The sequence below is a fragment of the Ambystoma mexicanum genome, chromosome 3p (assembly GCF_040938575.1).
Source record: "Ambystoma mexicanum isolate Mex_15411 chromosome 3p, UKY_AmexF1_1, whole genome shotgun sequence".
In the NCBI taxonomy this organism is placed as follows: domain Eukaryota; kingdom Metazoa; phylum Chordata; class Amphibia; order Caudata; family Ambystomatidae; genus Ambystoma; species Ambystoma mexicanum.
Genome location: NC_090925.1, coordinates 1,262,069,575 through 1,262,084,477, shown reverse-complemented (window position 1 = coordinate 1,262,084,477; position 14,903 = coordinate 1,262,069,575). Strand labels below are relative to the sequence as shown.

General features: G+C 43.1%; 1 protein-coding gene across 3 annotated transcripts in view; it reads right to left on the bottom strand.

Moving 5' to 3' along the window:
* ZC3H7B (zinc finger CCCH-type containing 7B) overlaps positions 1–14,903 on the bottom strand; it is a 1,285,355-nt gene that overhangs the window by 708,777 nt on the left and 561,675 nt on the right. For all 3 annotated transcript variants that reach the window (XM_069652753.1, XM_069652751.1, XM_069652754.1), the window contains exons 13-14: positions 2,140–2,195; positions 1,659–1,824 (exon numbers count right to left, since the gene is read on the bottom strand). In XM_069652753.1, coding sequence (XP_069508854.1) covers positions 1,659–1,824; positions 2,140–2,195 — 222 coding nt within the window. The remainder of the gene's footprint in view (positions 1–1,658; positions 1,825–2,139; positions 2,196–14,903) is intronic.

The window sequence follows — 14,903 nt, the reverse complement described above, 5'->3', positions numbered from 1 at the left end:
CCAAGAGAAGGTATTTAAACCTTTGAGAAATCTAAGAGACTTCCCTGTGTCACTACACTGAAGGTGCTGTGTGACAATGTAAAAGATGATGCCTATGGAGTTTGTCAGACTCCAAAGTTAAAAGAAACAGTCTAAATCGCACAAAAAATACACGAGAGTGAGAAAAAGGGCTCACACTCTCCAGGTTAGAAATTAAAAGTCCTGAAGTCCAGCAAATGTGCTGGGGGTCTCTAAGGTAGAAGGGAATTTGCTTGTGTTATCGGCATGAGCGTCGCCTCCCGCCCCCCGATTTGGGTGTTCTTCACTGATCCCAGTCTTGTCCTGGGGTCTCTTGTAGTCATGGGACCTGTGGTGTCATGGTCTTGTGATGCCCAGATCATCCAGCACCAACATTTTATGAACAGTTTCATCGCATCATAGAACAAACGCGTAGCAAACCCAATCCCGAAAACAACCACTGCACCCATGCTCCTGTATTCCCTGCACCGAGACATTCATATGAAGTAAGTGGGACCAGCGACTCAGATAACCCTAGAGGTTGCTTCTCACAGAATTCAGAGTAGGGGGGAGGACAGATTCTGTTTCCAGCCCTCCATTTCTGCGATGGGGATTGCAGGGATATGAAGTCCTCTTCTTCGCCTGTTTGTAATCATTGAAATTCTGGCCAAGGATCCCCCGCTGGGCTTCCTCTAGTGTAGTGGGATTGGGAAAGTACCTCTAATCTACTTGACACAACTCCATTTTCACTGTAACATTGGTTGTGCCAATAAGTGTTCTTCACTTTTAAATAGGAGAACTTCCTGCAACTGGTATTTACTTTGGATTCTTGACTCTTACACTAGCAGGGAAGGACTTCTCAAGTGGTAGGGGCCTATTTTTTAAGACAGTTGTACTTATTTCATTTGTTTTTACACTGTCTGTGCTTTAGGAATAGTTTACAAATCTATGATTGTACATGCCTGGAGTATGTTGAGACCCAATATAGTATTTTTGTAACTCTCTCTAATTTGATTTATTTCAGTGCAGTGTGTGTGGCTCATTGTACCATTACACCACCCTCCACAACTCTTGAAGTGTGGCATTACTGCTCCGTTACACTACCTTGATTGTTTTAGGCTAGACCTAAGTGTCAATAACCATGTTCACTTACTAGGGTGGCCTTTCAGAACCCTGCCAGAGTGCTGCTTTGAAAATCCATCTGAACTCATGCAACTACAAAGTTACTTATTTCCCCACTGAAAGGCCTAACGAAGAAGACCCATTTCCTGAACGATTGACCAGCAATGAACCACAGACCTCAATCTCCCCGAAAGAAATCGTGAAGCTCCAGCAAATTCTTTCCAAGATTTAATGACTACACGTTTATCAGTAGCTCCTTTTCAGAGATGGTTTCTATGCAACAGATACTTTGAATATCCAGCAGCCACAAAACAAAAATAAGTTTCTGACTAGAGAATCCATAAGGTATACAGGCTCCTACTTTTTGGGACATTTGAAACATCTTCTGATCTAAAAGTTGCATGCCTTTTTAACCCAATATCTAGTAATCTGTAATACTTTGAGTAGCAAACACAGTACTTGCAATACCACAGCCAGAGTGAGCTTTTGTGAACAAATGCCCACGAAAGAGATACCCTGGTAACAAAGTGGCTGCTCACCTGTCTTCTGGTAGCATGTGTGGCAGCCCTGCCTGAACTCGTGGGTACTGGCCAGGGGATTTTTAACAAGAAGAGATGTCCCAGGAGGAATGGCAGCTGGTTCCATCAAGCGAGGGTATGGATCCAACTTCGGGAGACCCATGTTGTTCAAGCTGTTTAGAATTGCCTAGATGTTGTGGGAAGCAGATAGAAGGGCATCAGAGATCAGGTGGCACACTTGACTTCTCTAGGAGCCCCCACCCATTCCCTGGATAAGGAAGAAAGATGACCTCTTTCACAGGGACAACTGCTGGCCGTAGCAGATTAGTAACAAAGCACCAATAAAGGGGAGCCCAGAAGTGCTTTTACGCAGACACCTGCTCATAGTACTGAAAGAACACAGTCCCCGGAGGCTGGGAGCGATCACCAAATTTTAACACAGCCTCTGCACAGGGCTAGCTTTGCCTTGTTATGTACAAGACTTCTATGAGTATTTACTCACCGCAGGTGTCGGTCTCTGCAGCCCACCAGACAGTCTGCTCTCTTGGTTTCTTGAATCTTAAACAGCAACAGACAAAAGAACACAAAAACACATTCATTGGACTTTAAATGTCACCGATTCTAAGATGGAAATCAACAATTTACTCACATTATTCTCCTGTACTATGTGTAGATTATTTATTTACTACTTGGGGCCACAATTGCTCCATGCTACATATCATCCTTGCAGGACTCCTACATTGCAGTCAGCTTCTGCAGCTTTCTACTACACATGCTGTGCTGTCAGTCAGGAATGCCCACTGTGCTCCATCTAATGCTGGCCCTCAACCTACAAGGTACCTGATGCCCGGGTATTTCAAAAGCTTCTCAATACTGGACCTGGAATCCTCCATTTGTTTCCACATCAGGTATACATGGCCGCAGCTCAGTGGAATTTTGCTGTGTGCTGCCTCAACATCTACAAAGATTCCCCCACCATTGTGACCTTTATGTGGCTGCAGTCTCTTAATATTAGGCCTCAACCCTGCAGCATACCTGCCTATTGTAGGAGATATTCCAAGAAACATTAAGAGGGTTTTCAGCTCATATGTTATTTCTGACTCTCACATTAGTAGCTGTGGTAGATGAGTCACGCGTCACTCTTAGATTTAGTAAACAGAGCTCACAAATACACACAAAGACATATGCAATTAATATATTGAAAAGTAGTGCAAAATATATAAAAATATACTCATGCACTTCATATAGTGTTGTGCATAAAAAGTAAAAAACGCAGGTAAGTACTCAGAAAAACAAAACAAGGTATTACAAATAGTAAAGTGACCTTTAAAAGGTCCACAACAGCAATCTAAACAAGTATGCAATAGGTCAAAATACTTCACTAAAGTTTAGATTGTTATAAAGATCTCGACAGACACTAAGGGGACATAGGAAAAGGGTAGGCACTAGTCAGCAGAACCTGCAGCAAAGGGGGTTGCTATGAGGGACCCTACAGAGGAGCTCCAGACCCAGGTTTGATGGATGACCAAAAGGGACTTTGAAAGAAAGCTGCAGGGATTGAGTCCAGCTGCAGATGCAGTTAATGGCGTGGTGAGAAAGTCTTGAAACAAAGACAGCAGGCCAAGTACTAAGGCAAAGAAGATGACCAGCGGTACAATAGGAATCACAGGTACTCCAAGATGACCAACCTATTATGGTGAACTTGGAGACACTGAGATCTAGCCAAACCCAATGAAGGTAGAGTAGCTGAGGAGCAAGGCTTAGACTTGGGAGGGTTGTGAGAGTGAACTACAGCTACGAGTCCACAGAAAACCACATCAATATTTCCAATTAGGCAGGTAAGTACAAAAACATACACTCGTTCATTAGGCCCTTAAAAACACATTGAGCAAGTAAAACCTCTTGGCAAATATTGTCATGCACATACATCCAACCATAGGAGACGAAAGAAAGCATATGATTCAATAACCAGAGTAACACAGGCAAGTATTAAGATGCAGGAAATTCAGTAAAAGACACTTTAGAATAACCATAAAACTGTTGCTGCAAAACTTACTGAGTCCAGCCCTAAAATGGCCTGGGGCCTTGTGCCCTAAAGTCACAATTTAAAAAGTTATGATTTTCAGGAAGGTTTACTATGAGATAGGACAATGTCAGTGGTTAGGAGTCAAAAGGGTAAGTAAAGTTCTGGTAAGTACCCTCGCTCAATCCCAAACTCTAGTGTAGGCCCAGGAAGGCATCCTTGATCAGGTCTACACCAAGCAAAGTCAGGAAAGAGTTATGTAGGATTAGGTCCTTACACCCATGTAACCCTATGTAGAACAGAGGGGAAAGGAGCAGGTATGTTAATTTACCCCCGAGCCCTCCAACTCAGATTTCTCCAGCGAGCACTGCTGAGGTTCTGAATCAGTAGGGGACAGTGGCTGTGCTTGGTCGGGTCAAGTAAGGCCCAGGGCCTGCAGGTGCAGAGGTCACATTTGGAGGCAGGATTTATTTTCCGACGGTTGCAGTGTTTAGTTATCGGTTCCAAGCACCTTTCAGCTGTAAACCCAAATTAAGAAAAGATCAAGACTTCTGTGGAGCAGATGACATCAGGATACCTCTAGGATGCAAAGGAGGAGGATTTCAAAGGGAGTCCCCACAATCAGGCGGCAACAAGTGTTAGGAAAGATTTTCTTTTTGCAACTTTCACTTCATAGTTTCCTATGGATCCCATTCTTTTTGCTCCGCTTTTGATCGTCTCCTGACTTTTTGAGGGGAGGTGAAACTTTCAGCCTCACTGCTCTTGCCTTTTGCTCACTTGTAACGGAGAAACTGATAAGTCTGAGATACTACCAGTACTGGGAAACACTGTTTCTCTTTCAAATTCTTGTTTCTTTTTTATTGCACAAAGCATTTTACTATGAAGTGCAATGGGGATACTTTTGTAGGATCCAAGCTTTTAACACATATGATGTTTGGTTACTTTTACATGTACTTAAAGACAAGCTGATGGCAGTTGTTACATTTTTACCATTTTGGCATTATTTTTGGTGTGCACTTTCCCGTTAACTACATATGGCTACCAACTGTGGCTAGTGCCCAGAAATGTCTATGCCACAAGATTTTCGCTTATTCTTTGGCCATATTGTAGTTTGGCCTTCTTCCTGCCCTCTAAGGTCAGGAAAGCGCATGCACTTGCACAGGGAAAACTGCTGCTTTAGCAGGCTAGTGAGTTTTTGTGTGTCTGTATGTGTTTGTGGCCTAGGAATGGAGTAGGGACTGTTTAGTCTGAATCCACATCACTGGTATCAGAAAGTCTGCTACTGGGGCGGATATGAAACCAATAGTTGTCCCTGATTGGACAGCTACCATCTGTTTGAATGATGCAAATCCTTACCATTGGTGGGCTTGGACTTGCTTCCGTTTTTGTTAAAGAGGAGAACGCCTGCAGCATTGCTTCTGATCTACATCAGAGCCAAGAATTCCTCGAAGAAGAGCAGCCGATTGATGACCCCCAAGATGACTCCTGAAGTGGCCAACATCCCCTCCAGGGTCCTTTCCGGCAAAGCCCTGCCCCTCTGCATGATCTTCGCAGACCTAGTACGGTGCTTCAACCCTTAGGCTAGTGGGTCCAATTAGTTTCAATGTCTTCTCTAGGATCAAGGCCTTCGGAAGTGTCCATGGTGGAATGACCAGCTCCCACATGGGTTACCTCGCCAAAGCTGTTTCGCGTTCAAGCCCGGACCTTGGGTGGTCGCCAGTTTGTGCCAGTCACATTCTCCCTGAATTCCAGCTTCCTAATTTCAAGGGAACCTGTCCTGGAGCCGCTTCTGTGACCGCGAATGGAAGGGCGCCTGTTGGTGCATGCAATCTGATCGCTTGAATGCACCTCCCTCCATCCTGTGAAGTGTCTGTAAGAGGTCTGCATCGTTGGATTCTATATTTCTATGTCGATAGAGATTGCATCTTGCAATTCCTGAAAGAACCCTCCAACCTGCAACTGCTGGGCACCTCTAACCAGAACAAAGAGCAGGCGATTGAGCCCCCAGCGACCATCATCGCAATACCTGGAAAAGTTTAGGGGGGTACAGTGCTCCAGATAAGATTTTGAAGTGGGAGTAATTTACTCCCTATTTTTTAAAGTTGAGAGTAAAATGATTTTTTAGGGAGTGAAAATGTAAGTCCAATTCCCAATGGGTATATTTTATAAGCAAGTAAAAATATATTTTCACTGGAAAACGAAAAGATTTTCACAATAATTCCTTTGGACCTAGTTATTCATACACGCTAAATGATAAAAGTTGACTTCTTCCAATCATGCAGTAATAGCAGCAGTTTCTTCCTGTGGTACTACGTGCACTACTGGTGCCAACGTATCCATGTAGCTGTATGGGTGAAAGCAGGGGCACAAGGTCTGTTTCCTATTGTTTGTTGGGAGTATTTTTACTCCCTATTTTTATTTTTTGTGTGTACTTGCCCATTTTTAGAGAGTAAAAGTGGCCCGTACACCCCTTATCTGTAGGGCTGGGGGGGGGGGGGTAAGTAAGCATCCGTGTTCCTGCCTCTCCCCCAGACCTCCTTAAGATAACATTGGGAACAAGTTCCTTTGTCTCCTATCTCCCTTCCACTCATCTTTGGGCGTTGGACATGGGTTGGGTATCCTGCCCCTGGGTTAGCGTTATGTCTGGAATAAAGGATAGAACTTACCCATCTTCTGGTAATGTAAATTAATCACAAGCCACTGCATCCTTTCGAAAGAGAATTCATACCTGTGGGAACCCTGTGTTGGAACCTGTGACTTTTTGGGCACAAGTCCCCATACATCTTAGGACTGGACTTCAAAAGAAGGGGGTGTGGGACTTGTGACTGGTTCCCATAATTGTACTGCACTTGCCTTACTTACCCGCAATTCCTGGTTTTGGTATTTGATGATGTATATTAAGTGAACCTAACAGTGATTGCATAAATTTGTATTATAGTGTATTGTCTGATAGTGCTACCTGCTAGTTTCATTTTTCAGTGTATTCTGAAGGCTTAAATAAATAACTGCATTTTTATAAGTGACTGTTCAAATTGAATTGTGCGCTATTTTGTGTAGACTCACTGAGGGCCCCTCACACCACCAGAGACTAAGCCTTGACTGCTCATCCACATACCTCAATTGGGTTTTGGCCTACCTCTGAGAGCTCCGGGTTCACCATAAGTGGGGTAGCTGTCTAAAATCTGTCCACTAGGCCAGATCCCAGCAATCCATCTTCACAACAAGTGATCTTCCAGGGACGAAGAAAGGAGCAGGTCCTGCGTGGCTTCCTTGATGCAAGAAGGTTGAAAATGCTGAAGCAGGCGCATTGCAGTAGAAGTTGAAGATCTTCCAAGTTCCAAGCATGCACTCGGAACTGCAACAGCTGCAGAAGGTTAGCCCAGTGGACAGCTAGTCAGTCCACTGGCTGGTCCAGGCACACATCAGAAGGCTCAGTAGGTACATTTCCCTTAGGGGTCAAGATTTGGTTGCACCCACTGTTCCGGAGTCTGAAGCAGCAACAAAGGTCTTCTTTAGACCAGGAGAGGAGGAGGGTTTTACTGCGATTCACTAGAGAAGGGGCTGGTCAGATGCAGGGGTCGTCATCAGTTTGTCATCTGGAAGCTGTTCTTCATAGAGCACTTAGATCCAAATATAGTCTGAAAAATGGCTGCAGGAAGAGTACTTTTATCCAATATCTGAACTGAAATCTCATCCAGGTCCATCAATGCTAAGGCTCTGCACCATTCTAACTGGCAGTGTCTATCCAATCATGGATAACGACGGGCCACACAATCTGCCCAGCAACAGACATTAAGACACCAGGATGTGGACTGTGTGAGAAACCTGAAGGTGTCTCACCCGCTAGTCCCTGGGGATCTGTCATCCAGGTGGCCAGGACATGGCCAACGCTATTGGAACCAGTTCCTGGGGGTGGACCAGTGCGGGAGGATCACCTGGATGGGGAGTCTTCGGGGAGTGGAAGTGGGACACTGAAGGGCGAGACGCAGTATCCCCTTCCTTATAACACCCTTTCCCCATCCTACCAGGTAGGATACCTGGAAACCTGACCCAACACCCCCCTTTTTGCAACACAAACACTTTCTCAAGGGCAGTTCATCATGAGCAACAACGGACTAACACCAGAGTAGTATACCCAACATGTCCCAACACAACAGTTGGGCAATTACCGAACTCGTTGAACAACTCAGTACCTTGAAAAGTAGTGAAGAACTCAAAACAATAATAGAGCAAATTAATACATCACTGGATCATTACAAAAAGGATATTGAGCAACGCAAGGTGCAGAAATTCAGGAGAGATACTCTAGACTACTCTCAGGATATTGTGTATTCCTGGCAGAACTTTTATCAGAACACTAGACCTGCCCGTCCAAATAGACCACAACCAAGAGCACCAAGACAGGACGAGAGTGGTATAAGTAGTGAGATCCCCTCTACTGGAGAAGACACAAGAAACACGGCCAGTAAAACAACAGAATTAGTTACGTTGTCCAACCAACAGAGTTCTAATCTCCACAACCAGCATCAACAACAGTACCACAGTTTTTTTTTAGACACAAGACCACAAGTAGAAGCATCAAGAAATCTAAGGTTCCGAAACAAACCAAACAACACCTAGTGGTTAGTCTGTCATCGAAACAGTTATCCAAAAACCAACTGGAAGTACTAAACCTAGGCCTATCATTTACCCCAACGCAGAACACCACACGTTTCAAAGAATGCACAAATCTCTATAGATTAATGAGAAAAATGCGGCTGAAAGTCTTCTTTGACATACAACCCCCGATAGAGAGACCATCTAATAACGACTACCTGGAGATTAAACCCAAAAGCATATTTGATCCTCCCATTCAAAATACAGCACTCAAATTATTTGAAACTCAGATGCTCAGTCAACGCAAAGAAATGGAATATAACTAAATCAGGAGGTATAACATCAGGAAACGCCAGAGTAAAATTATTAAAGATCTAGCAGACGACAATACGCAGACTCTAAAACCGGCTGACAAAGGAGGACCAATAGTCATGATGGGCACTTCATTCTACAATTCACAGTGCCTTGCACTCCTGAATGACACAGATACATACCTACCAATAGATGAAGACCCCACTCCCTAGGATCATGACCATGATAGACACCACACTAGAGAATGCCGTGGATAACGTCTGGATACCTGAGAAGACCAGGAGATATCTACTTAAAATAAATCCCATAACAACTGTGTTTTATGGTCTTCCGAAAATTCATAAACAACTGGAAAGTCCACAAATAACACTGATTGTCACAGGAACAAATATCATTTTTGATCCTTTGGCGATTTATCTTGATCATGTCCTACAGCCAAATGTACAACAAAGCAACACCTATCTCAGAGACACTACCCATTTTCTTAACATACTACAAAGTATTGGGGAACTTCAAGAAAGAGATCTTCTGGTAACCGTTGACCTGCATACGTCAACCCCCCATGATGGAGGACTGGAATGGGCATTACTCAAAGAAAATGATTGCATAGCTGAAAAAACATTTGTATTGGAATTAACTAAAATTATGCTACATAACTTCTTTAGGTTCAATCGACAATTCTACCTACAAGCATCAGGCACCTCTATGGGCTCAGCAATGGTCCCTGCCTATGCCAAACTATTTATGCATCATCTAGAGACACAGCACGTAGGTACTCATGCAGAGTGGGGCTTTAAATTGATTACCTGGATAAGATGCATCGACAATGTTTTTGTCATTTGGAGATGTAACAGAGAGGAACTACAAAATGGCCTAACCTACATCAACTCAGTGAATGACAGAATTAAGTTTACAATGGAAGTAGGGACACCAAAGATTAATAGTCTAGATGTCAAACCTGAACTGAAAGGAGAGATCATCACAAACCTATTCTCCAAACCAACTGATGTCAATAACAGCCTACACTATTGCAGTCATCACCCAAAACACCTGAGAGACAATTTGCCATTTAGCCAATTTCTCCAGGCGAAACGGATCACATCACAAGATTCAACATTGACAATAGAAATTGACAAAATTGCCTTGAAGTACACAGAGAGAGGATATCCTGAAAAAGTGATAACAGCAGCTAGGGAAAGATCCATCCAAACATCCTGAGAAGACCTATTAAGAAAGAAATCGGAGTATAAGGAGATACCATTTCTTTACACACTTAAGTATTCGAGTCAAAGCCACCAAATTACTCTTCTTATATAGAAGAACTGGAGACGTATACAACTGGATCTGCATTTACAAAAACTATTTCCAGAACCACCACTTATTGCATATAAAAGAGGCAAGAACCTTAGAGACCAACTGGTGAAAGCAGAACGCCCCAGGGACCAGAGACCAAGGACGCTACAAACCAAAAAATTGGGCACGTTCGCGTGCCTACATTGTAATTGTAATACTATAACTAAAGGAGATTATGTTATACACCCCCAAACAGGCCCAAAAACGTAACTCCGACACTTGTGACACGAAGTCAGTAATATATGCATTAAGCTGCCCATGTGATATTTATTACGTGGGACAAAACTCGCAAGATGAAAAAGATGCAATGAACATAAAAGTAACATCAGGACAAAGAACATCCGGTCTCCAGTGTCAAGACATTGCACCGAAAAACGGCACTCTGTAGTCCAGTTGAGATATCAAATACTGGAAGTGGTACAAAGTGCACCGAGGGGAGGAAACCATGCCAGGAGGCTAGACCAACGAGAGCTCTACTGGACTAGACAGCATAAGTCCTTACGGTATGAATGAAGAGTTCCATTTAGGAGCATTCTACTAAAGCAAATAACTTGGTCTACAAAAGACTGAGACAGGATCCTGCCTGTACCAAGTAGGACTAAAGACAAGAGTTGCCTCTGATTGGATACTTTCCCTTAAAACATGGATGTATGCTTGATAACAAGCACCCTGTCCCCATACGTGGGATGATCTTCTTAAAAACATACATATATGCTTGTGTAATAAGCATCCTGCTCTCAGTTTCACAACATCCTTTTCAAGATATGTGGTTATTCTCCCTCTGAAGAATAGTATTCTGAATCACTCGAAAAGAGAGGAGTGTTTTATGAACAGGCGATCTCTACTGGGTAATTAGTACCTTGCCGGTAGAGACTTTGACAACCATGACAAAAACACCATAAGTTCAAAATATCTCTGAACCTGACCCCCCCCCCCTTTTTTTACTAACAATTAAGCTGGCTAGCCCTGCAGACCATTGACCATGTGAGGGAAAATGATGGACACACATGCGTGTTGGACAAATGTGAAGCAAAATGGTTTATAGTATGCGAATTCAATTTATAAACAATGTGTATAAATCGCCAAGAATATCCATATGCAGTTATTATTTGAGAATATATGCATAGGCAATACAATGATCAATGGTGGAGCCAGAAAGGCACAAAATACATTTGATGAGTATTACATGGTAGTGTTCACGATTGGAGAGAGCGAATTCCCAAAACATGAATTAATGATAAAGATAGTTGTTAAATGGATGGGATAACATAGTAAAAGATTGTGTTCAAAGGTGGCCTGGGCCTGGATATAATATATTGAAGGATTAGCCGTGAATCAAAACGTAAATGTTAGTCACCTTTCCTTTGAATAACGTACGGCAAGTGATGACGTCATTTGTTTACATATGATATCACCACACGGACGTATTGACACGTCATGAAATCTTCCCCATCAGTCCTTAGTATGGACGTGCATGAGCCGCCCAACACCGGGAGAAACCCAATACGGAAATGGTTTCAGAACCCATAGGTGAGTAACTCATACGGCATCTTCAAACACATGGAGGTTTATCCTCGTTACACACAGCCACTCTGAAACAGACTTTCCCTTTCTTTTTAAGTATTCCAAGCAGTTCATGGTACCAGCACGGTAAAAATAAAGAATGACACAGCTGCCACGGAGACTCGTGTAGCAGCCCGGACCAGCAGCCCAAACCATAGACATATGCTACCCTGGAACTTTCATCTCTCAGAGGTAAGCGCCATTTAGATTTAATGTCAGGGAAACTAGATTTATTCTCATGAGGTACAGAACACTAAACTAGTGATACAATTCCATTATCTAGAGGGCAAGGAGGGAAAAGGACCACAAGCTGCACAATTAAGGCTGCCATTTCTACAAAATGTGGACCCTCGCCACTTGATGAACCCGCATTCCTAAGGTAATTTGGCAATAGGATGCTATCACTTTACTAGCAATTGACTACCATGATTTTAAGATAACGAATAGCTACACTGTGCTGATCATTGTCTTTCCATGCAGATCCCGGTTCAGAATCCAACCACTAGTATGAGAAAGGAAGAGACACCGACTAAAAAGCAGATGGCTAGATGGAGATAACTTCATTGTTAATCCCAAAGCAAATAAGGAGGTAGGTTTCCCAAATAATGGCACCACTACGTCTGGTTAAGAACTATAACTTTTAGTCCCTAATTTTCAGTAAACCCTGTTATTTTTTCAGGCCATATCTGGATTGAGAACAACCCCCTTTCAATCTACTTAAAGCCCTCACCTAAATACCACAATTTAAGACCGCCTATGGTCACCGATAAGAGTTAGGCCAGCCCTATATAATGTATGGAAACTAGGAAAGATTGTTTGTCTGTAGAGAAAAAACTTTCACTAAAACACTATCATTTTTGTTACTTTTCATCACACAGATTGTTCAAAAGGAATTAGAACACTTGAAACAATGAATACTTGGTAAAACAATATTTTGCTACTGAAGAAGCGAACTAGAGTCACGAAACACGTTAAGCTCTTTTTTAATGTATTACTGTATCAAACATATGTACATATATGTAATATACAATATGCATTGAATATTGTACTGATTTTGTATGAAATCGGCGTTAGGATACCTTGTTTGTTAATTTATGAAAAAGAAAGATGTGTATAAATAGATTTTCATATGATGAAATTTTGTGAAATATAAATGGGAAAGTGAACTGAACACAAGGTCTAATGGTAATTTACCTGTAACCAAGGAATAGAAGCGGTGGGTACGCTTATAAAGCAACTTGGATTCCAAAGTATAGGGGCTTAACACCCAGAAAGTGATTAACTACCTATCGTTTGTCATTTGACAATACATTTGACTTTGCAGGGGACGTGAGTGTTCCACAGCCAGTGGAGACCATTTTGTTCGTTTTTTTGACAGTTACAACCTAGTGTCAGGGTTGTGTTCCTCTCCTCTGCACCTCACTAATATTCTTGACTCCATAGCAAGATACCCACATAACTATAGGTGTGCACCAGTGTTACTTTCCCTTTTTTAATCACTGATAATTACACACACCTGACTTCCATCACACTTCCCCACAGAGATAAAAGGGCGGAGCACGAAAGCACACTCTGAGCAAGGCCAAACGCACAAGGAAGCAGCTATTCCGAGATGGCAGTTTAAACTGAGGAGAAAGGCGGCGAGATCAGAGAGGACAAGGAGGGAATTGCCCATGCCCTTTTCAACTGAAAACCGTGATTTTCAAGAAGCCTCAAGGAAAAAAACATAAGACTGGGAATTACAGCTGACGAACGGTGTAGCGTGTGTTGGAGGTCTGCACTGATGACGGACGAGTGATTGCCACCGGGGTACCGTCCTGGACAATGACAGTAAAGCAATGCCAATGAGTTCAGCACAGCCGAGGAGTTGGAGAAACTGATAGCATACAGGACTGTGTTGTGCTCAAGGTTGCAAGCGGCAACATTGTATGAAGGAAGAGAACTGGCATACAATTGATTTTTGTGAAACCAAACTAGGTACCAGATAGAGTGGTCCGGCGCCACGTGGGTGCTCACACGAAGTCTCCGTTTGGTGCCCACCCCGCCCCATCCCTGAACGGGGGGGAATTATTGAACTGTGAAATCGAAGTGGTCCTGCAGCGGGCTACATTGAAGACTGTGAATATTCGCAAGTCTTCGATTGTTTGGAAACTGAAATTGTTATGAGGGAGACTAATTGTAGAAAAGGGGTCTGAGCCCGGAAGAGGGGGATCCTGGGTGAACAACAGCCAACAAGTTAGTTGTAGTAAATGCGAACTTGACTGAGATGCTTACAAATTGAAGTTGGTCAGAACCCGACTGAGGGAGGCTAATGGTGAAAGAAGGAGCCCGACTGATAGGGAGCCAAGATGAAGAGTAAATCGCCCTACGTGAATATTGAGAAAGGAACTTTTATTTATTGTTTATGGGACATCAGGTCCTCTGAGGCAAGAGACTTTGCAATAAAGACACTTGGGCACAGAAGGCTCTGATGTTGGCAAAAACAACTGTGACCTCGTGCCGGAGAAGCCTCACTAGGATCAGAGGCACAGGTAAATTACCTACAGAAAAACAACGCCTATTATATGCGACTCATGAGAGCCATAAGACCATTTACAAATGAGGCGAATGCGGCTACCATAGCAAGAGCAGTCATACTGTCACTTCTGGACTATGATAACGCCCTACTGATCGGAGCCTCAAAAAGAGAACTTCAAAAGGGTCAGGTTATGGAAAACGACGCAGTTCGCAGCATTAAGAACATTACAAAAAGGGAGCATGTTACAACAGGGAGAAGATCCCTACATTGGTTAAGGGTGGAAGAAAGAATACTCTTCAAATCTATGGCCATAGTACACAGATGTGTATATGAAGAAGCTCCGAAGTACTTCAAAAAACAGTTCTCACTGTACATGCCCCCAAAGGAGCCTCACATCAGAGAACAAGGCCTTTCTGAAAGTTCCCAGAGCAAAGCGCACGCATGGAGGGGGAAAATCCTTTCCAGTCATGGCCGCAATCCGCTGGAATAAATTACCACCAATCCTACGACAGGAAGAGAATTACTTACGTTTTAGGAAACTCCTGAAAACTCACCTCTTCATGTGAAAAAACCTGTATTACACCCGCATGTCAGGATAGTTTAAAACTCTCCCTACAATGAATTAACATGGATTTGCCCCGCGCCCTGATGCCTGTGGGCGACCGGCGCGTTATAAACTAAAATACAATACAATACGAGCCCAGGAGTGTGCTGTGCTCAAGTGATACGCCTTGTCCCGTGCTAAAAACGTGGGGAAGGGAGGTCCCGGCCTAAACATCCTGACGTATCATTTTGTAAACACTTCTTTCTTTTTGTGAACATTATCCCACACTAATTTGTAGCATAGCGGTAAGGACTGGCAATAGTTTTTTTTAGTATAGGCCCTTTTTATTTGACTAGA